We start from the raw sequence: 26131 nt of genomic DNA on the forward strand, positions 1-26131 counted from the left end.
TTTGGGCAGCCTAGTAGTAGATGTAAAAGTTCGCCTCCGACGGTTCCTTTGCCACCCTCTAATTGGTAATCCGATATACTATAAATCCTTGCTTATTCGCAGTAACATATATGATAGGACTTGTATTCGACAAAGAGTAAACTTGTACGGAGTCGGACGAGGGCGAAGGAGAGGAGTGAGGCGCAGAAGGTTAGGGATGGGTATTTGGCGGGGCAGCCACAACCTCTACCACAAACTCAAGGACAACCGCAGGGTAGAAGAGATTCCAGACAAGTCGTTGATTTGATTTAAATAATCACTTCATCACAGTCCGAACGGAGAGGAACAGTGAATTCAAGACAACAAATATCATTTAACAGCGAAAGAAAGACGCATGATGGTCTTCGGAAGAACCTATCAGCGGCGAAATGAAAGTACAAATGTTATATACTTATATTACAGTTTACATCTTCTCATCATACTTACCTAGGGTATTAGACCCGAATCGTTGCCACAAGCTTGTCCACGAGGGTCTGAAGACGATCAGCTTCGTGTTTCGCCAACGTCGAGTTTTTATCAAGCGTGATAGATTCAGTTAGAGCAGGTAATGTGGTAGCCCCGTATCCTATGAGCAGGTTGTTTAAGTATCTGTTACGACGAAAACAAACGCAAAGAGACACCAACCCAACCATCGTCCTGGTGCAACGCCAAGATGTTTATACCACTCTCTGGAGGGAAGACCATCCTCGGAGATAAAACCTCGTTCGAATGCGACAAGCTTCTGGTTAACGGTACGAATCCGCTTCATCGCCTTCAAGATTTTCGGTAAAGGAAAATGGGGTCGACCAGCAGACTTTCCGCACGTGTGCTCGCCACTGGAAGGAAGTGGCGGCGGGAGCTCCACACCAAAGTAGAGGGCAAGACCTTGCATAATTTCGCGGCGTTCCTGCCACTGCTCTCGCCTCTCAGAAATGGGATGGTACAGATCGCGTGCCACTTCCCTGCCAGAACTGACGATCTTCGGACCTTGAGATACATCCTCTTCGCGGCGGGGGGGTTGATGGGGTTCTTCGGAGTGATGATGAGAAGGACACTCCTTGCCAAAAACTTTCTTCAACATCTTGCAATAAGTCTTCCGAGCTTTTCTACGTAGTTTTCGAATTTTGTGGCCCTTTTTGTGCCATTTCTTGAGGATTTTCCTCAGCTCGCGTTCAGCAACAAATTTCTCATAGTCGAGCGCCTGACTCGCGGCTTGGAGGGAATGAACCGAGTTGCGTAAGGGTGATAAATCAACCTCGATCTTTGTGGATTGAGCAAGTGCAAGTGCTTTGACTCTGTAGATGGATTAACAGGACGAAGTAGCACAAAGGTGATGAGACCAACTTGTCCAAATAACTTTCGAGCTCATATGCGTAGTGCGTGGTGTTCAGTGGAAGAACAACGGATCCAGCTAGGCGGAGGGCGACGAGCCCGAGATGTTTAGCGACAGCAACCTAAAAAAAGATGCAAGTATGAAGAGCTGTTGAAAACAGATCGAGAGGCAACCACAAACATGACGGTGGAAACCTGGATCAGCGTACGTCTCCTCCCAAAGCTCGGAATCGTACACAGAATGATAATGATACACTGCATCATTCGGAGTTTGACTAAAGCCGTGGTTCATGCTTGCAACCTATGCATAAACATTTACAGAAAGTCGCAATCGTTACGTCAAATAACATCAATGATAGGCATTTACGCACCCCGATTCTCTGCAAGAAGATGGTGTAATCACTACCAGAACCAAGTACTCCAACTCCAAGCTCATCCTGAGCATTGATTGACGCTTCGTAAACAGCGACAGCCTCAGAATCTAGTACGGCGTTACCATCCTCCCTAGCACCAAAGTACTTCCCTGAATCTTGAGTCGCGTCCCAAAGGGTCTTGTTTTCTTCAGTGGGGTGAGGAACATCTAGGGCGGCGCTATAGGTAAGGTGTGCAAGAGAAGGCGAGGCTTGGACATGGAAGCGAGAACCGCTAGCAGAACCATCTACGTTTCCGAAATTAGCGTGGAATTGTGGTCAAAACGATAAGGCAACTGACCAAGGTTAAGATATGCAACGACATATTTATCAACGAACTCGGAAAAGTCTTCGCCCCACTCGGTACTCCCGATGAGACCGTACTATGGAAATGATCAGCAATGAGTGAAAATTTATTTCAGCACTCAGATATACCTCTTCGGCGTCCCAGCTAGCAATCAGAATGGTCCGTAAGGGCTTCCATCCCTTCTTCATAAGTGCACCAAAGCCCCGAATAGTCTCGTGAATAGAAGCTGTTCCACTGGTGGGATCAGCGGCGCCCATAACCTACTTGTCGTGAGACTAAGAAAAGCGCAGCAGAAGCTGTACGAACCCAGGCTTCGGAAAAACGATTCCTGAGAATGAATTTCATTGAATCACGATTCAGATAACGTACCATCCCGGTGGTTCCCAAGCATCACGACTTCATCTTTGATATATCCCGGTATAATCGCCATAGTGTTCCAGATGGGCATGACCCTCTCATCAACTAATTGATATTTAGACCAACTCAGCACTACAGAAAGAAAATCCAAATTACCTTGATTGTTCAGCCTAACAGTGCCATTCCAGCCATCCTTCGCGAGTTTCAAAAGTTTCTCTCCATTTTCCTGGGAAATTGGAAGACTCGGAATGTGAGGTTTGTTGAGACCTTCTGTACGAGTGGCATTTTCGTAGGCTGGAGTTCCTGGTGTGGTCGGGTCTCCGGGATACATGGATAGAAATTGTACACTTCCTCGCTGGACGGCCTTAGGATTGCGCGCAGGTCCATGAGGGTATCTAAAATCAGCAATTTAGTGCGTCAAATGTAAGTATGAAGATAGAAGTCTTGACTTACGGCTTGTAGCCGTTCTGAACAGTGACAGTACCATCATCCCGCACATCGCTGTAGATAAGCACCCCAGCTGCACCTAATTCTTGCGCCCTTTGTACCTAGAAACAGTCAACAACAGCAATCGCAATCCAGAGATATGAGGATAACATTCCCCTCCTCACCTTGATTCCTCGGAAATTACCTCCGTACCGAGTAAGCACAATGGCGCCAGTGAAGTTGACACCTAGATAGACAAGGTTGGGTGACATATCATCGGCTTTCCCAATCCGACTAACCTTGTGCGACGAGAGCATCGTAATCCTAATAGTGGTTTCAGGATTAAAAGCTTATGTATACTTAGATAAATAACAAACCTCAATCAGTCCGTAATTTGCATAAATCAGCTAAGAAACATTGGTCAATGTTAGAACAGATTGTAGGAGTTCGCATAGGATACCCTGCCAGTAACGTCAGCTCCTTTGCTGAGACCATGGAACGTTGGAACTGAATTGCTGAATTTGTGTGCTTCGGGATCCTCTTCTTCAGCGTGTTCTTCCAAGTCTGCCTCCCATAAAACTTTACCATCCGCATCCAGCGTCTGAAGACTTCTCTCCAAAGGTGTATTCATTAGGGGATAGTACGTGTCGATCCAGGCATAAGGGACAGGGGCCTTGGGAATCATCAGAGTTGCATGGCGAGAGTGAATCGAACCGGCGGGAAAGATCGGAGGTTCCGAGGATGCTTTGATTCCAAGTTCGCTTTGAAGAAAAGTAAGGAAATCTTTGGCCGTCTGCAAATCACGATCGGACCCCGCACGATGAGGTGCAGCAGTATAATCACGAGAGGCTTGAATGCAGCTCTCCTCATTTGGAACTTCTCTTGAGACAGACATACATTGAACAAACAGTTGAGCCAAAAGACGATGTCGCTCACAAAAAGTATTTCTCTGCCGCTCTACCCGTCAATGGTCTCTCAAAAGGACCTTTCCTATTGAAGAAGGAACGTTGACTCATGTTTTGCGCTGTCTTAATTGCGACAAGCAGACCATATAATATTGCGAAGCATGCGAGAGAACGATGTAAAACGGTTCGACGACGGCTATGGGGTGCCGCTGCGGTGGCAGGATTGGGTATACCATCTTTCTTGGTATGCATACTACCAATGATAGGTAGTTTTTCGTTTGGCATGGTGGTTGTAGAAAAAGCTAAGCTGAGCTTACTATGTGACTTTGCCTCCACATTTGGAGCAAGATTGAAAAGCGCAGTCTGAGCTCTGGATCTAAGTAACCGGAGTAACCGGAAAGCTAGATCGATAATAATTACCACGCCGAAAATTCAAACGATGCTGAAGGTTTTTCAATTCCAGCTAGTTCCAGCTGCAGCATCCTCTGCTTTATGGCGTAAATGATGATGAAGACAGTCCAACAACGACAGTATTCCCATGTATATATCTTCAATCTCTGAGTCGCCTGTGGAGATTCGATTCCAACGTGTAGTGCGCTATGCCTTATACTCGTGCTGCATTTGTTTCCCTCGATGAACTTGAAGTCCTTGTCGCATCGCTTCAATGCCACAAGTCGCAGGAAGTTAGTTCTTCACAATTTCGAGATACTTGTCGGTAACCTTCTGAGTTCTCGGAATCCTTGGGAGTGTGAGAGCTAGAACACTGCTATAACACGCGATGGACGAGCCATGAACTGGAGGCTCCCTGCGTTGTATATCTCACCACGAAGATCGAATACTAGCACGAATATATTTTGTATGACACCAGTAACGGAAACCAGGAGTGCTGTCACCTCGAGGGAGCTCTGACTAGTAAATGCAGGTACCAGTAGGCCGTATGCAAAGTTCTTAGAAATGCAAAATTACATCCACGACGCCGACACGGGCCTACGAAGAGCTGTAAGTAACAAGAAGTAACATTTGAATTACCGGGACTTCATTGGTGGGTTTAGCTAGATTTTAAGCCCCTCAACTGCAGGGACTTCGACTCTAAATTTACATGCCGACTACCTTGGTCTGGAACACAATTGTTTCCAGGATTTAGAACGCTCAAAACATTGAAATGCGTTCTTCGTTCTTCTACCTCCAAGCTCCAGGATATCCGATTCAGCGAAGGCTTGAAGGTTTCACATATATGTCAATTCTAATGAAATCGATTACACCTACCGAGTCAATAAGAGCAACATTTGCTTCACAGTGGCACCATAGTGTTCGAGTGACATGGGAGTTCTGTCGGAATGCCATTTAATGAACAATTCCTCAGCATGTAGTTCCAGGCTACATCTGGGTTTTATCAACTACGTCGTTGGCTCATCGCACCACTATCGGTCCATCATGACGACTATCTGCGCCTCATGCATTTCATTTAGACCCCTCTCGCAATTCTTACCATGATTTTCACGATAAATTCTAATCTTCCATCTTCCGGAAAGTCCTATCATTAAAGAGTTGTCCTTTTAGCGATAGCAGTTTGTGTGTATCGGCGTATCTAGATATTTCCGCCTCCATGGTTTGTAGCAGTATGCAAACTTGAAGCTGCTTGATGATATGTTGGGAGCGTACGCGTAAAATTTGGAGATCTCTTTGCCTGTTAGCCGACCCTTGGTGAAACAAGACAAGAAGAAATGCTGGTGCACGATGCCATACACCATAAGTATCCCTTAGGACCCTGGTCGTTATTTTCAGTCGGAAACAAAGAAGCGATAAGCCTCGAACATTGTTGGCGCTTCATTGTCAATCAAGATCGGAAGGTGATCTGTTCATGGAGGAAGCTTGTAGGTCATAAAGGGTCCAAAGGTGCGAGATCAACGAGAGAAGTGGAACCAGGAAGACCAAAACGTGTCGACGACAGCAAACGAGCTCAATTTACAATCTCTCGATCGCGTTCGTATCTTAACAGTTCCGCGGAACCAAACGCGACGCGATCGAAGTGAGAATCGCTTGTAAAATAGCTTTGCAAGCATCTCCAAGAGCTGGGCATTGAACATAAGACTCTTGTTTTCGCGAAGTTTTGTGGAGAGAAAACCAGCCCTAGCGCACTGTGGAGTCCAGGGGTAATAATATCTAACTAATATTTTGCTCGAACGTGTCTGTGTTCCGTCCGTTAGTAGTTGGAGCAGGGACTGCGTATGCAGCCGACAATAACAATAGAAACTGGGGAAGGGCAAAGAACGTACGCCTCTCAATAAATTATCGCATTGAATATGAAGGTTCAATAAAAGGGGATGCCTCTTCCTTTCGGTGCGAGCCTGAGAGATATTTCAGCATGAATGAGAAGGGCAGCGCAAGAAAACATAGCCATTGGGACCTTTGTAAGCGGGATAACGCAACGGGAATGACTTTGTCCTTCTGATGACTTTGAATGAGTCCTGTAAGACTTAAAAGGCATCTATCTTGAGCACACTGCTTTCGGGAAGAAAGAATAGGCACTCCGAGCGACTGAACTGACTACGAATTGATGCTCTTCCCTTTGATGATTGAAGATAACCCTACGCCCAGATGAGTTTTTAGTCCGGATCCAGCAAAAGTCTAACGGGTTGCTGGAGCAAAGCTGAGTTCTTGCTCAATGGCTGTTGAAAATGAGGCCCAGATCATCGAGATTTAGAGCCGAGCTCAAATGAAAGCGGAGACAGATGAAGGAGGAAACCAAGAGCCAGTGGGTTCAAAAAGCACACGGTGCCTTTTTCGAAATTAGTAATCAGCGCTGTACGTTTCGGCAGCGCATCAGTTCCGGCATTCGTTTCTTTCTATTTAATCATCATCTGCAGTAGGGCTTAGGGCAAATTGCCAACCTTTTTCTTCATTACCTTCACCTCCTCTGAGGCTTTTCTATGCTATTACTATGCTAACACTTCTTCCAGGCTCGTATTGCGACGTATGCGCAGAGGAATTCTCTTCACAGTGCCTTCCTCACACAATACCTTGTGGTGAGTCAAATTTTCAAAAATTTTACCGCGATCTGAAAGAAAAAAAACATCGCTGACGATCCCCCACAAAGGCCATGTATTGTGTGCAAGCTGTTGCAATAGTATAGTGGAAAAGACCTCCCCGCGACTCTCACCTGTCTGTCCTTTTTGTCGAGAACAATTTACAATCGACGCTGTTCGTTTAATTCGTACGGACTTTTCATCGAGTGGATGGAACACACCACGACGCCTCCCTAAATCTCTTGACATGTCTCCGAACGACTCTGTAGCTGATTTATGGTCCAGGAGAGAGGAGAAGTTGTTATTTTCTGAGGGTGCTTCCTCGCGTACGCGAGACGAAGCTCGACGTTTGGAAGACAAAGTCGCCAAGGTCGCAGCTAAAAAATGCTCAGTTGAAGAGGTTACCTCCCTTCAACAGGAGCTCGAGCAATGGCTGAAGTCCGCCTCCAAGTTGGACGATCAGGTAGTTTTTGACTATTTTTTGTCATCGCCGTATTGATCGCTTTCTCTCAGACATGTTCACTCTATCTCAGTGCCGCTTTATTACGAGCTATCCTGACGAACCATGTCGCCCATGCTGAGGCCAGCAAAATTGCCAAAAGTCTTGAGCAGAACCTCAAACTCAAATTGGAGGATTTTGAAAAGGCGAACAAAAATCTCGAGCTGGAACTTCATCGGTATGTAATCATCTTTCGTTTCTTGAGCGCTCTTTTTACTTTTCTTTCGTTGTCTCGTGCTCTTTTAGTCAAGTGAGTGGATGCCGTTATGTTTTTGTGGAATGATACAGTTGCTAACGTAAGCTTTTCCAGCGCCGAGAGTACAGTCAAAAAGTCCAGGAATGCGCATCGTTGAGGACTGAGGTTAGCCGTGTCAAAGCTTTGGCCAGCACGCTGGGCACGATCCCCAGTCCTCCTGCTGAACCTCGGCCACGAGCGATGTCACCTCCCCCTTCAGCAACACCATCATCCGCACCTTCACTCTTACGATATAATTCACTTCACGCTAGATCCACGTCAATGCATGCTTCACGACCATCCACGCCTGCTTATTCTGTACGATCCCATACGCCATCTTTACGATCCCAAACGCCTGCTCCGATGCGCCTACCAACGCCGTCGCCCCAACAAATACGATCTCAAACTCCTGCGCCACCAGTCCCGACTAGGCCTCGTCGCCTTTCACTGTCCTCCCCACCCAAAATGACCCGCTCTGTCTCAGAGGAGAAGCAAGAAATGCATGAACGCTGGATCCCCCCAAGGAACCCAGAAGATGACATTTCCTCGGTCAAACCTTTTCGGCACTCTCGTGCAGGGTCTGTGACTCCGAAGTCCCGTTTTGCACGATCCCCATCACCAAGTCGTTATTAATTGTTTACTACGACGCGGATCGTTTTTTTTTACTGTCTCGGATACCTATTATTTCACATCATAATATTTTCCCTGATGCTCTTTTCATCCTTTTCTCCTGTACAATTTCCCGGACTTTCGATACCTGGCCGTCATTCTCTGCTTCTGCAAACACCTGTATATATACTTTGATTTCTCGCTACCTCGTATATATTATACGGGTTGGTTAATCTTTGCTTCCCTTTTAATCGTCGTTCTCTTTCTTACCTCTGCGCTTTTACTTAAATTTTATAGAGAGCTTCAGCTCTCATTTCCCTTCTTGCAGGCAACTGTATGTCGCCTGTGTTTCTGTTGATCTTTCTCCTCCTCACACTTGCTTTGGTTTGCAGAGTCGCTGAATGGTCGGAACAGATCCTTCTGTAGCAATTACTTTTATTCTCTGATTTAACGGTATATATCTACATACTACACCTTTAGAACATGGAACCTTGCGTATATTCGGGTAATAGATTTCTTTGCCCTGCAAAATGCTGGACATAAATTTTCAGACAGCGGCAGGGCCTGCTACCAGGGCCCATGATACCATTTGTAAGTAAAATTCTCCTGCGAGAATAGGAAGACAGTATATAGATATATTGTCGACTACAGAGACTTGTAAAAATTGTACAATTAAATATTGATTAAAAAAGGTCAAAGAAACGAAAAGTTGGCCCTATAAGGCTATTTCACCTCTGGAAAGGTAGCGGGAATTAAGAGATTCCATGATATAGATGTAGAAGCTGAAAATAGTGGGGCCTCAAGAAGTAATATCCGTTTGTCTACGTTTTTAAGGTCTACAAGTTTAAAATATCTCTATTTATTGATTTACTTGGCCTTTCAGTTATGCGGGCATCTCTATCGGGGCTACATCTCCATAACTAGCTCGTATGCGTAGAATATCAGAACGTTGTAGGTTGGCTTCATTACAGAGGGATCGGAAAATAGAGTCTTCACGGTCGAACAAGTTTAGAACCGTATCGAATTCGGCGACTTGTCCAGCATCCATCACGATTATACGATCATAGTATGCTACATGAATCCGTCAGATAGGTATATACGCGGTAGGAAATTGGAAGTAGGGGTTTACCGATGGTATTCAAGCGATGAGCTATACAGAGAAGACTTGAGGTCGAAAACTCTGTCTGAATAGTTCTCTGTAATTTTCCATCTGTTTCCACATCCACACTGCTTGTGGCTTCATCCTTTACATGATCGAGAGTGTTAGTATGGAGATGTATGTGCTGAAAACTTTTACTGACGAGGATGATAATTCGACTTTTCTTGACAAGAGCTCTACATAGAGCTAAGAGTTGTTTTTCTCCTGCACTAAAATTGGAGCCTTCCGGACGTATTTAGAGGTCCTCAATGCAGAACCAATTCCAGCGGATTCTCACCTTCGTCGCCAACGGTGGCGTCCAAACTGAATTTTGCTTCAGCCACGGGATCCTTCGTTCCATCGCGCGGCAACAACCAAGCTCGTTGCAATGCGGAGATCAGCTCCGCATCCGTGCGAGTGCCCATTGGGTCCCTATCGAAATATTAAAACCGTGAGGAACATAGGATGTCATGTAATAGACCCTTACAAATTCTCGCGCAGTGTTCCAAGAAAAAGAACACTATCTTGAGGCACTAGAGCTAACTTCCCTCTTAGAACGTCCAAGCCAATTTCTCGGGTATTAAAACCATCGATCTCAATTTTCCCTCCCTCAAGTTCAACCATGCTAATGCATGATGTTAGTGGCGCACTGGATTGAGATCGGATAAGGCATCGTACCGGAGCAGCGCCTGTATAAGAGAACTTTTACCTATTGTCCATGTGAGTGATGTCGGTATTTCCAAAACACTGTCATCGTACCAGCCCCAGTTCTGCCGACTATGCCAATCTATACGCAGAATTAATATTGAGATCGTGGGGAAGTATTTCGCCAACACACCTTCTCTCCGGGCTGCACATTGAAAGAAACGCCATTCAACACGAGGGGAAGACCTTTTCGATAGGCCAGCTGAACATTGCTGAATTCGACGCGTCCCGCATGAGGCCATGATGGAGGCGGATCATGCGGCGTCACTGGGTCACCCTCGCTTGGTAATTCTGCATATACCAAGATACGTTCCACGGCATTCATATTCTACTTGGGTGTTAGGGTGGTTCAAAGCTGGAACTGGGGTGAATATTACCTGCTCGCTCAGAGCGTATTGGCTGACCATTTCCGCTATGAAAGCAGGCTCAATGGATCGAAAGGAGATAGAACACGACAAGATGCAACATACAGAATATCTGAGTTACTGCATCAAAAACAAGTTCAGGCAGGAGCTTGTCTGATAGAGTGAAATTAATGACTTACTGCTAAGCGTGTATGAAAGAACGACCCCAATCTTCGAAGGATTCACTGTTTCTCTGAATCCAGCGGCAAACAGGGCAATTCCCAAAATCAAAATATTTCCCAGAAAATCTAATCTTATAGATAGCCATCGCTGGATGGATATAGTCATATAATACGCCCGATTCTCCAAATCGAGGCCATTTTGCGCATTTAAAACCGATCGCGCCTGTGGCATCTGTTTAGATTGAGGGACATAGCGTTAGGGGGAGACACTTGCCTGTTCGCGATATGCACGAATAGTGGACAGACCAGTGAGAGTTTCTACAATGGAGTATCCCTGTCAACTGATGTCAGAAAATCAGAGACGAGTGCAGATTACCTGAGTAAGAACTATATAGTGCCGAACGCATCAACGAATCCAAACGTTTCGTTTCGACAGATGACCGTCGGTAATAAATGGAGATGAAATAGTAGAACACTGTCATGGGTGCAAAGATGATCCCTAAAAGAGGAAAAGTGTAGAAAACGAGTGCAACGGTGCCCAAGACAGAACTAAAAGTGTTCAGAAATTGCATCAAGGTCATCGTAAGGGTGGAGTCTAAAGTATCTTGATCTTTCGATAAACGGGAGAGAATTCGACCTAATGAAAAATTTCTAAGTTTGAAGGACACTGCGAATGAACGCTTACTCACCCATGGGGGTAGTGTCAAAGAATGAAATTGGAGATCGTAAAACATGACGGAGTGCTGTTTGGAAGAGATTGAGGCTTGCTACAAGGCCAGCAATACTACAAGCGTACATCTGGTCATCGATCTCGATCCAGCAAATAATTGGCCGATAAACTCACGCAAACGAAAAGGACAACAGAAACGTGAACAGGGCTTGAGCAAAACCTAGAGAGTGCGGTTAACCCATATATATCAATGCTCAAGGCCTCCCGTACCAAGCGCTGCATAAACACCCATATACTGAGCTTGGCCAAAACCTGGAATGCTTTCCGCAGTCCAGAAGCCCAAGAACAGATTATTTGCGACTAAAGTTCGAAGGAATTTCAGTTGAACTCTCGATCAAAAGTTGAACTGACGCACCTTGCGCTCCTTGTGTTAAAGTTAACAGGAGAAGAATGAAAGGCGCCCACCAAATCCCTCCGGCGAATTTTAGGTATTTCGCATACGTTTGATACCCGATAGCGCCAATGTTACGTTCTTCTGTCTGCATAAGAGCAGCATTTGCAGCCTTGTTGTCGGGTATAGGATTTACGACTTCATCCTCCGTCCTTGGCTTCTCGCTGTTACTTTCGTTCTCGTGATTTAAGCTTCCATATTCATCCATGATCCGCGTGAAAAGGCCATTGGCAGACATAAGCGTCTGGAGACATGAGTCGACAGCTGCAACACACTAGTATGAATTTTACACACCTGGAATGTCCCCTGCTCTTTGATTTCTCCCTGGTCAACCACGTAAACGTAATCTGTTTTGTCAAGCACGTGCAAAGCATGTGTGACCAGAATTCGCGTTTTGTCTGCCAGTGGACCGTCCAGGAAGCAATCCGTCAATATAGATTTGCCCACATATGAGTCAACAGCGGATAATGGGTCATCCAGAAGAACGATATCTGAATCTGAGTATGCCGCCCTCGCTAACGAAACTCGGGCCTATGAAACGAGAGAGTGAGACAAATTCAACCTCGAATATACGAAATGGGATGGTTGCTACCTTCTGCCCGCCTAGAATCATGAATTGAGCAGTAGTTTTTAGTCGTTCGGTTAATGCTCGCACCACTCAAATTGATACCCTTTTCGCCAATTTCAGTATACTCGCCGTGCGGTAGTAGTTCTAAATCGTGCTCCAAATTACAAGCGCGCATGATCTCTTTGAACCTACGGAGTTGTCATGTCATGTCAGTGCCATCAGGAAGAATGAACAATGCTTACTTTTTATCATCTTCTTCCATGCCGAAGAGCACGTTCTCTTTCAGAGTGGCATTCCTTATCCATGGAGTCTGTGGGACATAGGACACAGTTCCACCGAAAACTACTTCTCCTCGAGTTCGCCGCATTTCCCCTATCAAAGCGTTCAGAATTGAACTCTGCACAGAAAGGGCACGATTAGACGTGGCGGGATGGGATTATAAGGGTTGGGTCTCACCTTCCCTGAACCCACAGTGCCCACTATGGCGACAAAAGAACCTTTCGGGACGTTGAACTTGAGGTTCCTTAATACGAAGGGTTCATCTTCCTTCAGGGGATCACTATCAATGTCTTGCGTCGTTTTGATATCTTGAAAAGTGGTGGGTAGAGTTTCGTCTTGGGTGCTTTTTGAGACCGCCTTTGCAGGCTTTCCATCTTCCTTGGATTTCACACCGGAGTTTGGGACATGGTCGTTCTTTGCACCCTTTTCAAACTTTGTTTCTACTATTTTACCTGCAGATTCCCAACTGAAGTCGCCATCGACTTCCACAGCATGTTTACGTTCGAAGTCGATGGTGTAAGATTCTGCAAGCTCTTCTGCTTTAAGGAATTTGCCAATCCGACCCATGGCGACGAGGAAGTCGGACAATGAAGAGAGGACGATAGGGAAAAAGATGAGAGGAGCACGAATAATCTACGAAAACAGGTCGGAGGTCAGGGTCAGTGTCACAGCTACACTACAGACGGATGTTAACTGACGTTGAAGAATTGTAAAGAGCTGAAAATAATCGCAACATTGAGATCATGGCCGCTTAATGCATAAGTGATCTAAAAATGTTGATCAATACGTAGTTCTGGTTCTATACACAACGGAAGCTCACAAAGGAGAGGACAGAAGCAAGAACTGGGATAAACGTGACCAGGGCAATGAGAACTGCGCGGGCTATCCTGGATGGTGAAGTTAACACAAGAACAGTGACAAACTCATGCAGAGATAATTTACTTACGAAGCAGTCCGAATCCGTGCCACTTCCTGCTTCCTGAAGTTGTAGATTTGGGAAACATAGAATCCCTCCCAAGCATATGCTTTGATGAGGCGGATACCTTGCAGAACCTGTGGAAGCAAAACTTGGTTCATAGGTATCCAAGTGCATGAAATTATTATCCATACCTCAGTGGTAAGCCGGACTCTACTATCTGTGACCTTCACTCCCTTTCTTCTGTTCATGAACATTATCCTCAGGCAAAGGAATTGCAAAGGGAGTCCCAAGAGAAGTACCTAGATCCAGAAAATTAGACGCGATTGCATGCAACACGGGATAAGCATACTATGACTTACACCCAATCCCACAAGTGCAGAATATCCCAGCTGTGCCATAAAAGTAGATACAATATCAAATCTTCGTCATAAATGCGGCTGCAGGTAAGGATACTAACGTTTGCAATGAGAAGCCCGATACCAATGGCTATCTGGATTGGAGATACCCAAATACTTCATAGATTACATGTCAGGAGTAAGCATACAAAAGGACAAGTATAACACACTTGTGGACATTGGCGGAGAATGTGTCCAACCTCGTAGCATCAGTGGAGATCATTGTGGTTATCTGTTATCTGTTTGAGCTCGGTGTAAAATACGGGAATTCTATGAATGTGCACCTGTCCAACGCTATGCTGGTTTCTTGCACGCCCAGAAAGACGCAAGGATTTGCGGAATATGTTCCCTATGATCTACGAAAAATGTTCAAATTGAAGGAATGTGTACTGTTGTGAAACAACCTACGCCCGTTCTGATGGCTAATCCGTTGGCCATGCTTACTGTTTACAAGGCAGGGGCTGGGTTAGTAAAGTTCTTGCTCAACTGCACCGATATTGACATACTCTGCATGTAATGATTCGTCATCTAGAGCAAATTTAGATGGGGTAAAATTATAACGGGTTGTCAATGTCTCACCAAACTAGCGCTTTCTAAGGAAGATGTGAGTAAATTTCTGAGGAATAAACAAGTACATACCTTGCATAACGAACAAAGCGAATGCAAGTCCAATCCCATATCCGATACCACGAGGCGAAGTCAATCCAAGCTCAGATCTTTCTGATGGCGTAGCCTTGTAGAATATGAACGAGTCTGTAAGCCAAGTGAGAATAACTTTATTGACGAGAGGGGTCGTGGTCTTGAGTGTATCTAAAGGACCAGATAGAGTTAGGAGTGAGCATTTGCGACCTCGAGCAGAGAAGAAGGAAATCGGGGTAACCTGAAATTAACTTGAGCATTCCAGAGATCCACCATTCGGCTTTAAAAGTTATGTATATGGCTTGTAATAATGAGGAATCATATTTAGGTTCTATGTTCTTCTTCTTGTTAACGCTCTTCTTCTCGTCGGTCTTCTGCGTATCTGACGAGCCTTCGTACGCGCTATCGCTGTCGTTGTCCTGCTCTGGAATCGCGTCCGTCACTTCAACTTCCCAAATCTGACGGAGCTTTTGACGTAAATGACGAGGCCTCTGGTCAGGAGGGCATCGTTGGAAGAAATTCGTCTCAATTCTATCGGTCACATTCCCGGTGAGACGTGCAGAGGGGAGTTGCCATAAATCTGAATCGAATGACAAGGAGGTAAGTAATGAACAGATTTTGTGTGTCGATTGCTCACCGTCCTTCTCCAGAGGCCGAGAGAATCCTACAGCCAGAAACGGCGACAACCACTGGAATACGAGGCGGGAGAGCAGTCTGTGAAATTTCCAAGCGTGAGGGAGGTAAAGGGGACATCAAGATGAACAATGACACACGACGCCTTTGGTTCTGGTAGGATTGTATCTCTGCCAAATGCAGGTGGAGCGGGAGGAGGGTATAAGGGATTGTGTAGTTTCATGTTATCGAGCGAGAGATGATCACCGTTGCGCAATGCTTTAAGCAGTTGAAATGATGGGCTAGGTGTCGTCAGTGTGCATGAAAGATTAATCCACTTCTTCAAGGAACCAATAGTCAGCTAGGTAGTTATAATATGGCCTCGGTTCAAATAAGGCAAAATAACACGCACGCGTTCAATATGAATGTGTCAGGAAGAATGACTGAAACGGAACTGATAACCGCCAGCCTAACCGGCGGGTCGTATCCATTTTGTGTCAATGCCGTTGGCCCGTTTCTTCGAGATCGTTCCGTGAAACTGGGTATCAAGGTCTATCAACATAGTGTAATACATAATACACGAAGGAAAGATGAGTTAAAGCACATAGAGTAACGTCAAGTCCGCTACGTTCGAAGCATACGGTACTAACGACGCACATTCAGTTCAGTGGCGATCATGCATAACATCCAGATTGAGAATACGTGCAAAGAACGGAAAGGATTTGGCACAGTCAAGGGCTATAAGGGACTAGCGGCGCCGAAGAGAGAGATACTTTGTAATTGGAACAGAATTGATCGAATTCCTGATCGTGAGAACAAATAAACTTTGAGCCGTAAGCTTAAGGTCGAACCAGCAATCGATCAGCTTGTACTTCACTCATTATCCGAGCAACTACATGGCGCGCCAATTCTTTGTTGGAGGCAATTTTAAGATGAACCCGGCTAGCCGGAAGGACAAAGTAGCTCTGGTGAAGCTTTTGAACGAAGCAGAGCTTGATCCTAACACTGGCACGTCTTACTCACTCACACTCTCATTAAGCATCTGACCTCATTCTTTGCCCGTGTGCCCTTCTTGATATATAGAGATTGTCATATCTCCACCAGCTCTATATCTTATCCCTGTAAAAGAGTCTATCCGGAAGGACATCAAAGTAGCTGCTCAGAATTGCTATTTCAAAGACTCCGGTGCTTTCACTGGAGAGATCAGGTTCGCGATTTCGAATTTACATTGCAAACTTCGGACTCAGATGCCATATGCAGTCCTGCACAACTTGTAGATTCTGAAATACCCTACGTTATCCTTGGTGCGTTAACTATGTATGATGACAGTAGCCGAATACTCATATGTTTTTCTTGTTAACCTCAAGGACACTCGGAGCGTCGAACCCTCTTCCATGAATCTTCCGAAGTCGTTGCGCAAAAGACTCGCGCTGCTCTCGATAAGGGACTCAACATTATTCTCTGTATCGGCGAGACTCTCAACGAACGCGAGGCCGGAGAGACCGCAAAAGTCTGTGAGGAACAACTCAAAGCTGTCGTAGATGTATCAAAGGAGAGCGATTGGAGGTGAGATTTTGTGTAGATCTTTCATACGTTGAGCGTCTTATCTCCCTTCCCATCTTATCTACAAGTAAAATCGTCGTTGCCTACGAACCCGTGTGGGCCATAGGAACTGGCAAAGTTGCTACTCCACAGCAGGCGCAGGAGGCTCACAAAGATATCCGGTCGTATCTATCCAAAGCCGTCTCGTCAGGTGTCGCTGAATCGACCAGGATCATCTACGGAGGTAGCGTCAATGCTGGAAATTGCAAAGAACTTTGTGAGCTTTTTGTTTTGAACCATCTTTCCTGCCCAATATCTATCTGTCTCTGATCGACCTCAACCCATGTTCTAGCTACTCTACCCGACGTCGATGGTTTCCTTGTGGGGGGTGCTTCCCTGAAACCCGAATTTGTACAGATTGTGAACTCAAAGAAGTTGTGAAAATATAGATGGGCTCAAACCACGACCTCAGAGATCTTGTTGTATGTACCATATGGAACTATAGTGCTCTGAAATTTCCGAAATTGATCTCATTCGATATGCCCCGGATTCAGGTTGTTGGCTGCAGTATCTTCTCGTTGTCTGGCAGTGATATTACAATTCAAATATACACCGAAGTCAAAAGAGATGGTCTCCGCGTCAAGGTACCCTGGTTTTATTCCAGCAGCAGGCTCAAAGGACACATTTGTAACTCAAAAGTGTTGACATAAAGAGCATCTTCCTGTCCTCTCTCTGTGCTCAGGTTTCGTGTGGTACAGTACGAGTCACAACATCCAACTTATATTGAAACAGATTGTTCAATACGTTGGTAATTGAGAGTAATCACTTCACCCTTTGGGCGTGCCTGCGTATTAAGATTTGAATGGATCTGTAGGCCTTACACTTCTCCAAGACACTCACCTCATTCACCTTGTTATGATCAGGAATCGGAATTGTCGGGTTAGACTTGCGCTTCGTCCGAGTTATATCGTAATCGTAGGTCATCACGAATAAACAGACAATCGTCTTGATCGTCAGTTTTGCGATCCCCAATCCTACACAGCGGTGTCTCCCTGGTATTGGATGGTTTGCAAATTCATTGGCATCAACATATGAAAACATTGCTTACCAGCGCCCCATCCCAAGAAGTCGTTTGAGAGTACCTTCTGTTTTCCATGTTCAAAACGATCAGGCTTGAATGACCAAGGATCGTCGTATATTTCGGGCTCCAGATGAGCATCGGCATTACTATATGCTACGAATGCTCCACTTGGAACATGGCCCTGTCCGCCAGGTATTTCGACATCTTCGCCTATATTCCGCCGTAAGACGGTTTGATTCATGACCAGGCGAAAGGTCTCGGAAATGACGAGGTCGAGCGTAGGCAGCGATTCCTCCCAGGCCTCGAGCGGTACTTCAGTGAGTCTCCTGTATAGCGGCTTGGAGATATCGAAAGAATGTTTGGAGAGGACATTTTCTACCTCGGAACGGATGGTCATTTTCCATTGGGAATGCATCGAGATATAGATAAGTATCCAGGAGACTATGTACACAACGCGGTAAAGTCACAGAAAAACAATGAAAAGGTATTGGACGCGTACTGGCTTTGGTTGCGTTGTAAACACCTCCAAATAGGAATCCGAGAATGAACTGGATGATCTCCTGTGAATTCATCCCGTGGTCAAGTAACAGATCGATGGGTTCAGAAGTCGAAATTTTGTCCTTTTCTCGAGCCTCGATATAGCTCGTTAAGGTCGTGAAGAGGGAAGTTATAGCTATTTCTTTTTCTCGTTGTGATTTACGATAGAACCACGGTAAGAAAATCATTGCGGGAGTGTTATTCTTGAGTTGGGTGAAGAAATGAGTTTGAAATCGAGAGAAATTCACTGGATCTGAAACGAAGTCGTTGCTAGTAATCATATGCGCGGTAACATGAAAGGTGATCTATGTAGACGAAGTTTTAGTCGAGGTCTAGTAAAATCGGCAACACATACGTCGTTGATTTTGTCAAAAGGATCCATCGATCCTTTGTTATTCCAGGTATCCGTGAGTCGCTGCATATCCCCAAGCATAGTTGCGATAACTGCCGTGTATTTGAATATGTGCCTACTATAAGTAGCTATTTGCTGCTTACTGTCAGCCAACCGATTCTGGTTCACGAGAATTTCAAGTTGCTTCTTGAAGTGAAGTCCATGGCCTTCCTCTGCCGAAAGTAACGTTTTAGCTAGTTCTGGAACCTGTTAAAAAACTTCAACAATGGCATCTAAGAAGATTTGCAGTTCGCATACAGGAGCTGCTTTGCTGAACACCTTGTATCCTTCACTAGTACTGAAGTTCCTTTCGTTGAAGAACACTTTCCTCGCTTCTTGACCTCTCAATCCAACCACAGGATTCTACTTCAGTGGTAAACATCACAGCGGTAAGATGAAATAATACTGCCTAGTAGTACATACTCCAAGAATAGTGAAATGATATGTGTTTTGGCCGGGTCTGAAGCTAGATGACATCAAGTCATAGCTGTAAGCTATAGCACGGAAGCCGATATAGCTTTCCTTGATTTTGCGCCTCGTAAGAATTGTTAGCAGAGCAAGTCCCACCGCTAGGAGGAACAGGAAAACGGAAGAAAATATCGCCATATTATTTGAAATTCCCACGTACGTGACAGTTTAGCTCAGTTTATATATCTCTTTCCAAACTTTCATTTCCGCTCAAGACAAGGAAAATGCAAGGCAAAGGCATGTCTTGTGATGATTGAGTTGCATATCATTGTCATCCTAGCGAATCGTGTTACCTGTCAACTAACTAGGCGGTGATTGGATCAGTGTAGATTAAGGTGAGTCTTTGATGATTGCTATGTACTTTGCTGTGATAATATAAAGCGTCTGTTCAGCCCATGTACACCTTCAAATCCTTGCTGTCGTGTCGAAATCACAGGAATGCTCTCCTCACAGATCATCAACATGAAGCTTTGAAAATTTCGAGATTCGTGACGTCGTTTTACGTAACCGAACCCAGACCAAACCTCAGGCTTTGAAGTTCGTCGAACCTTTGAATATCAGGGATTTATATTCATTCCTGATTCTGATAGGTTTTTACGTTCACATCGGATCTTGATGCCTTATCATGCTACATAGTAGGAGGGGCAAGCAGGGGCCAGCTTGAGCAACCGCGCGAGAGGAGGCGAGATGCATCTGACTACTAATTGTTCATTAGGTCCGTGTAGAAGGAAGTTGATTGTGTGGAAACAATAATACACGCAATGTTAGATATGTGATATTTCGAGGCTCAGGCATTCCTCGTGAGTGACATATTTACTGACAATATCTCTTTACATACATATGAGAATACTTATCGTAGTTGTTACAGTGTTTTGAATTTGAGAGGCAATCAGAATAATCAGGCGCTACTAACAACAGAACCAACGACACCAACGACACCAACGACGATGATCCACGGGAAGCCTTGTTCGGAGGCTTCTTCCATTGACTGCTTGGCGTTGTCTAGGAGTGAAATAGGCATTTCCTTCATAGCGCAGCGGAACGCCCAGGAGTCTCCAATCTCCAAAGCGGTCCTCTCATTCGCCGTCAAATCCGGAACGGACTGAGCGAAGGCTCGGTGGTCAGCCTTGTATTCTGCGAGCGCCTTGGGATCCAACGCCAACTTGGTCATCACATCAGTCATGGCTTTGGAAGTAGCGAGAGGTTGATATTGCTCGGGAGGAGTGTGAGTGTCCAACTGAGCGATAGCGGCGTGCTCATTTGATCCATACGCAGGAACAGTCGGTACCTCGGGTTCCCATTGGTTGGGTGGGTAAATCTGAGTACGCGTATCCGGAACTTTCCCCTCAGGGAGAAACTTGAGTTCACGAATGATATCAACGTTAATCTCCTTTCGCTCCTTTGGCGGGATGTAGAAAGTGGAAACACCGCCGACGCGTTTGTAGAACTCCGGCTCACGGAGTTGTCCAATGGTCCACTGATCGGTAACGGGATCCTCGTGAGGGAGCATAGCGGCGATGTAGTGCACGACAGGATGTTCTGCGCCATACTCCTTCTCGAGGCGGTCAACAAGAATTCCGAATTTCGAGTTCTAGAACAAAGAGTTTATTAAATGTATACCTCATGGAGATTGATGATACTTACTTCAAATCCAGTGAAGTTGAAGTCAGCAATACCGACACATCCAACTTGGAAAAGGATAAAATGGCTGTAAATGTTCGTTGGCCTCTCTCGAATGAGGAAGTCAGATGCTTCGTAGGTCAGACATCCGGGGTTCGAAGGATCGATGCACAAGTCTGCATAAAGGCAGTCCTCCGCAGATACGCCCGGCAGCATCCTAGCCTTGAACCCCTCACTTTTGGCGATAGCGAGCGCTCGAAGCGAAGGGTTAACGAACACACCTGGGTGTCCGTAGAAGACGCCTACAACATCAAGGCCCTTGCGGACCTCCCTGAGCATAACCTTTGAAGATGTCAGCTCTATACAGAACACAAAGAAAACATTTGACAAGAAACATCTCACCTCAGACATTTGGGTGTAGGTATCCATCCTGGACTTGCCATTATCGTAGTACTGGTACAGGTCGACACAGTCCTTGTTCTTGGTGAGGATGAATGCTTCGGTGGCAGGGTCTATGACACAGTAAAAAACTTTGTCGGCGGCTTCGATGTAAGACAAGGTCTGAAGGGTCATTTGACCAATACTCTCGATGCCAGTGCCAACGATAGTGAGGGAGCCGGATTTGTTTAAGGTAGGAGTCTCCATTGTGATGACTATGTAGGTGATGCTGAATCACAGTTGGCTACTTTTCAAAGGCTTTATATATCTGAAATATCTCTGCACTTCAATAAATGAAGTATCGCTCATCCTGCAGGAAGATTTCACCGTCTGTTGGAAATGCGATTTTCGGACGCAATGAATACACTGATGATCTATCTGTAGAATATTCCATAAGATTATGGTTGAGAAGAGAATTGCAAAACGGGGCTAGGATGAGTGTAGCGAGCGTTAATGCCAACATCCTTGCTGTCAAATATCGGAATTCTCCTGAGCCTTTCCTATAGCTATGATGATAGTGCCTGGGTCCCTGCCAGTGGGAATTACTCCAACGCAGAAGAATATGGAGTAGCTCAAGTTGGGAAAGTACAACAGAGGAGCCCAGATTGTCCGTTGTTGGCAGGAGGTATGGAAGTAGTAACAATAGCCTCTAGGACAGAATAGGACTTAGCATCAAATCCGATTGGTCGTATTGTACAAAACAATTCTTTCATCGGACTTGCTTGAAAGTTGTTTGTAGCCAAGTGATCTGCTCTGACAGCACTCACTTTCACTCATATACAATTGCGAGGTTGCTTTTCACGCGATATCTACATGTACAGCGTACTACTTGTCACTCGTGTACCGTACTCAATAGCACTGCTCTTTCGCAGTCCCCTCCTTTTTTTCACGAGTCAATGTTATTTGAATACACAACTTCAACTTTTCTTGCATCCATATCATACAAACAACAAATACGTGCTCTTCAAAACAACGGATAGACTACATATGTATTCCTGACCACCGGGAAATTCATCCACGGTCCCACAGATTCAATTCAAAGATCCCGCAGAGCTCCTAGAGGCTGAAGGATTTAACTTTGTGGTTAGGATCCGTCTCGAAATGGACTTTGCCAATCTGATTCCCGATGAATTCATAAGTTGCCTTGAACGGAACCTCCCTAAAAAAGCATCAAAGATAGTCGCAATAAGAATGGAAGAAGGTAATGATACTTGATAGTGTCGTGATTGAAAGTGGACTTTCCCTAATCATTTGGAACGCGTTAAACCTAGAATTTTTACATGATGTTTTATATGATCATTAACTCACCACTACGATAACATTTCCATCGACCTCCTTGGCGTCGGTGATGGTTGTCTAGATGATACTCAGTTGAAGCCCCCACAACAGTGTAGAGGAGACTGAGAAACTAACCTTAGCTTCCAGCTCTTGATGAATGCCTTGATGAGATTCAAGAACCTCTGCCTTACTCATCGGGGGTGCCCCTGCGGCGATATGCGCAGTGGTGTGCGCAGACAAGTCTTCGGCCAAGAGCTCATGAGCCTCATCAAGCTTTCCTTCGTTCAGGAGGTCGTGGAACTTTCGAACGGTTTTAATCTTCTTGGTATCAGTCATGGTGTGGGCTCAGTCGTATGGTGGTGGTGGTGAGAAGCAAAGCAAAAGGCACAAGCCCCGTTCAAATAGATGTTCTGCATCTCATGTGATTGGCTACAGAGTATCATTCATGCAGTTAGCAGTATGTATTTAGCGAGCCACAAGGGAAAATCTAACTGCGTACATAGATCTTTAAAATTCAGGGCAGCTTGACATTTGATTCTGCTAAATATGCTGCAGGGCCCATGGGAGCTGAGTCTTGTGGTCACTAACGATTAACTTAGTTCTCTTGCTCCAACGTTGTCATTTTCCAAGAACCAGACTAGTCCAGGTGGCAAGAAGGATATAAAAATTTGACAGGATTCAAGTCGGATATCTGGAGATTTATGATCTTTCCGATATTCTTTCTGGAAATCCGCGGTAGCGCAACTCTAGAAGGATATGTAGCAAGAATATCGTTAGAATATGAAAAGGATTAGTGGGCGGATGGCAATCGGGAAAAGATTATCCATATTGGGGAAGGAAATTCCTATACATGGAAACTTTTGATTGCATCAATTGCTGAGAGGCGGGCCGGAGAACTCGCTGAGGTTGAGGCTGGTTGAGGCTAGGTCCGAAGCTCTTTCGTCCAGAAAAAAAAGAACTACTAAAAGTGAAATTCTTTTCGTGCATTCTTTCTGTCTACATAACTCGGCGGCGCGAACCATAGTGGATATTATGGATGGTCAAATATAAATGACCTCTTATGACCGAAGTATCGCTGAGAAATCGCTTTCATTGTCAGTGATTATCTACTTGATTAGACTTGATTTCACCCACAGGCTACAGCTATCTTCCAAGCGAGATGTCAATCAAGTAAATATCCACCACGGCTTCGTTTCACCAACTTGATCCTATGATTCTTATCCTCATCACAGTTATTGACCGAGTGTCTATGTCACCGCCGATTGTTTTATGAATGATATTATTTGACGCGGAGATTCAAATTTGTCACCAATCCTTCGACTGAGCAACTTTCCCCTCATTATGCCATCCTCGACTACCTGGTTCATATTTGGTATAACGTTAGTATTCCTCACCGTTACTCGCTGCATCGCTGATGGCAAGTTGAGGAAGTCAAAGGTATGGTTACGCTTTGAGCCCATGCATTGATGCCCAGACATATAACTTCTCTTTGAAGTACAAGAACATAATATTTGTCGGGCCAACAGGGATTGGAACTGTGATTGGGTTTTTTCAGCTTCTACTCGGAACCCGCGACTTTATTCAGGAAGGCTACGATCAGGTGTGCCGATGAATGCTACTACTTGCTAATTGTTTCACTAGCTAACGATTACTACCATTAGCACTATGGAAAGTTGTTCGCAATTCCTACTCTGTTCCAGATGACAATTGTTGTCTCCGGTCATGATCTCATCGAGGACATCCGGAAAGCGAGCGACGATCAATTGTCTTTATATGGCTCTATCAAAGAGGTCTTTCGTTGTTCCTCAATACTTCTATTGTTCATGATCTCAAGCAATTTTTCAGGGTATGCAAACTGACTACACGATGGAGCCGCACATTCTCGAGAACCCTTATCACTTTCGATTTATCCATCTCTCCCTAACACGCGATCTTGGAGGTCGTTTTCCTGAACTCAAGGAAGAGGTCATTGCAGCTTTCTCAGAGCTTGTGCCTCCAACTGATGGTGAGGAATTTATTCTTATCCTTCGAGATTTTTCATCTAACAAGTCAAGAGACTGGACCACCTTTCCGGCTTGGCTTACTGGAAAACTTGTGGTCCTCAGAGTCGTCAACAGATTATTCGTTGGTCCTTCACTTTGTATGTTTATCTCGCTATGATCATTGCGCTCGTGGTTTACCGTATATGCATCAAGGCAACAATTCAGACTACAATGAAATCAACGACGCATACTCAGATGCTCTTGTTAAAACTGCTCTGATCATAGGTTTCACACCTGGTTTCCTCAAGCCGTGAGTCTTCTAAATCCTGCTTTTACTTAGATACTCTTTTGAAATGATGTTGTAGAATTGTCTCCAGACTTCTTGATGTCTATATTCCCAAAACTTTGCGGCGTGCAATGAAACATATTTCTCCTCTTGTCGAAGAACGCCTTGAGAAAGAAAAATTGTTCGGCGCCGATTGGGCTGGAAAATCAGTGAGCAAAGTTCTCAAATATCGTATGGTATCTGCTTACTAGAGTGTAACCAGAATGATCTTCTCAGTTGGCTGATTGAGAAAACGCCGGAAAGCGATAAATTATCTGTGACTACGATTAAGGCAATCACAATCAGACTGTTAGCGACTATGTTTGCGGCGTATCGCCCAGCATCTATGGTGAGGAACCATGTTGTTAATAATAAACTTCGAATTATATCATGAGTAACCTCAGGCTTTGACACAAGCGCTATTTGACCTGGCTACATTTCCAGTATATATTCCGGAGCTACGAGCTGAAGTAGAATCGATTGTCAAAGAGGAAGGTATATCCAAGGATTCCATTGGCAAGATGTATAAGCTCGATAGCTTTATCAAGGAGTCTCTACGCCTACGGGCAGGTGGAAAAGGTATGTTGACTTTGCGAACTCCCAGGTGTGATTCATGATTCGATCCATCAGCGAGCATGCCCCGCAAGGTTCTGAAGGATTTCACGTTCTCCAATGGGACGACTGTCTTCGCAGGGAGCTCTATTATTGCCCCTGGCTATGCGATACACCACGATGCTGTAAGTAACCTTTCATTTTCGTCTGCTCGGAATAAAATATAAAGAGTATACCTAGAGGCACTATTCCAATCCAGCTGATTTTGACGGGTTCAGATTTGCTCGACTGAGGGAAGAACAAGATGACCCTGTTCGATACCAAATGGTATCCGTGGGTCCTACTTTCATGATGTTTGGTAATGGAAGGCATGCTTGGTGAGAGATGTGAAAGAACTATCCGCATATTTTGATGATTTTGTGAACGTATTCAGTCCTGGCCGCTTTCTAGTATCAGCGCTGTTGAAGACCATGCTCGCTCACGTCTTGATGACATACGACATCAAGCTGGAACATAACGGTAGACGACCCACGGATAAGTGGTATACTTTTTCACCCGCTCCAAACCAGACTGCTGGATTATTGTTCCGTAGACGATCAGCACCTAGTTGCTAATTGTTATTGTTTTACCTCCAAAGGTTGTATGTAGTTGAGTAGTGTAACAAAAGTCGACACTGATTTCATATATCTGACCTATCCCTATCATACGTTCTACAGCCTCAGTGAAGAACTGACTAGCCCATCCTGTACCGTAGGACTTTTCTAAATCGTTACGAAAAACTATTTGTGAGGTGCGGCGCCTAAACGGTTACGGATCCATATTTGGGACTTCGGGCGAGGGAGGCGTTAAATAGTTTCAATTTGATTCAGGTCACGACACAGGACCATTGCT

At 45.0% G+C, this 26131-nt stretch overlaps 8 protein-coding genes across 8 annotated transcripts; 3 read left to right on the top strand and 5 right to left on the bottom strand.

Moving 5' to 3' along the window:
- Positions 1-269: 269 nt before the first annotated feature.
- On the bottom strand, positions 270-4125 carry C8R40DRAFT_1095836 (uncharacterized protein). The gene is made up of 17 exons (XM_046227718.1): positions 4073-4125; positions 3787-4008; positions 3311-3731; positions 3228-3257; positions 3150-3174; positions 3036-3097; positions 2878-2972; positions 2581-2819; positions 2437-2529; positions 2374-2378; positions 2196-2327; positions 2062-2143; positions 1722-2008; positions 1532-1651; positions 1363-1472; positions 664-1313; positions 270-604 (listed from the first exon to the last, which is right to left on the bottom strand). The coding sequence occupies exons 2-17, from the start codon at positions 4005-4007 to the stop codon at positions 474-476; spliced, it is 2703 nt and encodes a 900-aa protein (XP_046088473.1). The 5' UTR covers position 4008; positions 4073-4125; the 3' UTR covers positions 270-473.
- A 2438-nt stretch (positions 4126-6563) lies between these two features.
- On the top strand, positions 6564-8321 carry C8R40DRAFT_71706 (uncharacterized protein). Its single transcript, XM_046235968.1, has 5 exons — positions 6564-6781; positions 6853-7244; positions 7295-7458; positions 7527-7530; positions 7591-8321. The coding sequence occupies exons 1-5, from the start codon at positions 6697-6699 to the stop codon at positions 8146-8148; spliced, it is 1203 nt and encodes a 400-aa protein (XP_046088474.1). The 5' UTR covers positions 6564-6696; the 3' UTR covers positions 8149-8321.
- Positions 8322-8764: 443 nt separating this feature from the next.
- Positions 8765-15407, bottom strand: C8R40DRAFT_1095846 (multidrug resistance-associated ABC transporter). Its single transcript, XM_046227719.1, has 37 exons — positions 15188-15407; positions 15052-15128; positions 14656-14994; positions 14415-14585; positions 14355-14368; positions 14282-14303; positions 14184-14218; positions 14060-14131; positions 13946-14007; positions 13838-13892; positions 13740-13769; positions 13572-13679; positions 13408-13514; positions 13282-13348; positions 13160-13228; positions 12639-13094; positions 12425-12579; positions 12270-12370; positions 12207-12217; positions 11909-12145; positions 11579-11858; positions 11434-11523; positions 11338-11383; positions 11183-11277; positions 10870-11130; positions 10768-10811; positions 10512-10716; positions 10438-10452; positions 10345-10379; positions 10101-10295; positions 10022-10049; positions 9941-9971; positions 9750-9887; positions 9561-9694; positions 9426-9505; positions 9254-9368; positions 8765-9195 (listed from the first exon to the last, which is right to left on the bottom strand). The coding sequence occupies exons 1-37, from the start codon at positions 15268-15270 to the stop codon at positions 9008-9010; spliced, it is 4251 nt and encodes a 1416-aa protein (XP_046088475.1). The 5' UTR covers positions 15271-15407; the 3' UTR covers positions 8765-9007.
- Positions 15408-15922: 515 nt separating this feature from the next.
- Positions 15923-17009, top strand: C8R40DRAFT_1159784 (Triosephosphate isomerase; the record flags this gene model as incomplete). The annotated part of the gene is made up of 6 exons (XM_046229932.1): positions 15923-16034; positions 16110-16233; positions 16287-16330; positions 16394-16592; positions 16658-16845; positions 16921-17009. The coding sequence occupies 6 exons, from the start codon at positions 15923-15925 to the stop codon at positions 17007-17009; spliced, it is 756 nt and encodes a 251-aa protein (XP_046088476.1).
- Positions 17010-17346: 337 nt separating this feature from the next.
- On the bottom strand, positions 17347-19183 carry C8R40DRAFT_1168743 (cytochrome P450; the record flags this gene model as incomplete). The annotated part of the gene is made up of 8 exons (XM_046231241.1): positions 17347-17412; positions 17469-17620; positions 17677-18090; positions 18149-18491; positions 18542-18630; positions 18682-18784; positions 18836-18940; positions 19001-19183. 8 exons carry the CDS (start codon positions 19181-19183, stop codon positions 17347-17349), a joined length of 1455 nt encoding a protein of 484 aa, XP_046088477.1.
- A 760-nt stretch (positions 19184-19943) lies between these two features.
- Positions 19944-21310, bottom strand: C8R40DRAFT_1040599 (tetrapyrrole methylase; the record flags this gene model as incomplete). The annotated part of the gene is made up of 3 exons (XM_046223926.1): positions 19944-20636; positions 20690-21007; positions 21068-21310. 3 exons carry the CDS (start codon positions 21308-21310, stop codon positions 19944-19946), a joined length of 1254 nt encoding a protein of 417 aa, XP_046088478.1.
- A 673-nt stretch (positions 21311-21983) lies between these two features.
- On the bottom strand, positions 21984-22755 carry C8R40DRAFT_1235998 (uncharacterized protein). The gene is made up of 4 exons (XM_046233402.1): positions 22517-22755; positions 22412-22459; positions 22315-22346; positions 21984-22262 (listed from the first exon to the last, which is right to left on the bottom strand). The coding sequence occupies exons 1-4, from the start codon at positions 22715-22717 to the stop codon at positions 22160-22162; spliced, it is 384 nt and encodes a 127-aa protein (XP_046088479.1). The 5' UTR covers positions 22718-22755; the 3' UTR covers positions 21984-22159.
- A 967-nt stretch (positions 22756-23722) lies between these two features.
- On the top strand, positions 23723-25854 carry C8R40DRAFT_1168746 (cytochrome P450; the record flags this gene model as incomplete). The annotated part of the gene is made up of 11 exons (XM_046231242.1): positions 23723-23818; positions 23877-23981; positions 24043-24171; positions 24227-24521; positions 24577-24673; positions 24729-24858; positions 24912-25037; positions 25093-25267; positions 25319-25425; positions 25481-25617; positions 25674-25854. The coding sequence occupies 11 exons, from the start codon at positions 23723-23725 to the stop codon at positions 25852-25854; spliced, it is 1578 nt and encodes a 525-aa protein (XP_046088480.1).
- Between the last annotated feature and the right edge of the window lie 277 nt (positions 25855-26131).

The sequence above is a fragment of the Lentinula edodes genome (genome assembly GCF_021015755.1).
Source record: "Lentinula edodes strain Le(Bin) 0899 ss11 chromosome Unknown C8R40scaffold_10, whole genome shotgun sequence".
Classification (NCBI taxonomy): domain Eukaryota; kingdom Fungi; phylum Basidiomycota; class Agaricomycetes; order Agaricales; family Omphalotaceae; genus Lentinula; species Lentinula edodes.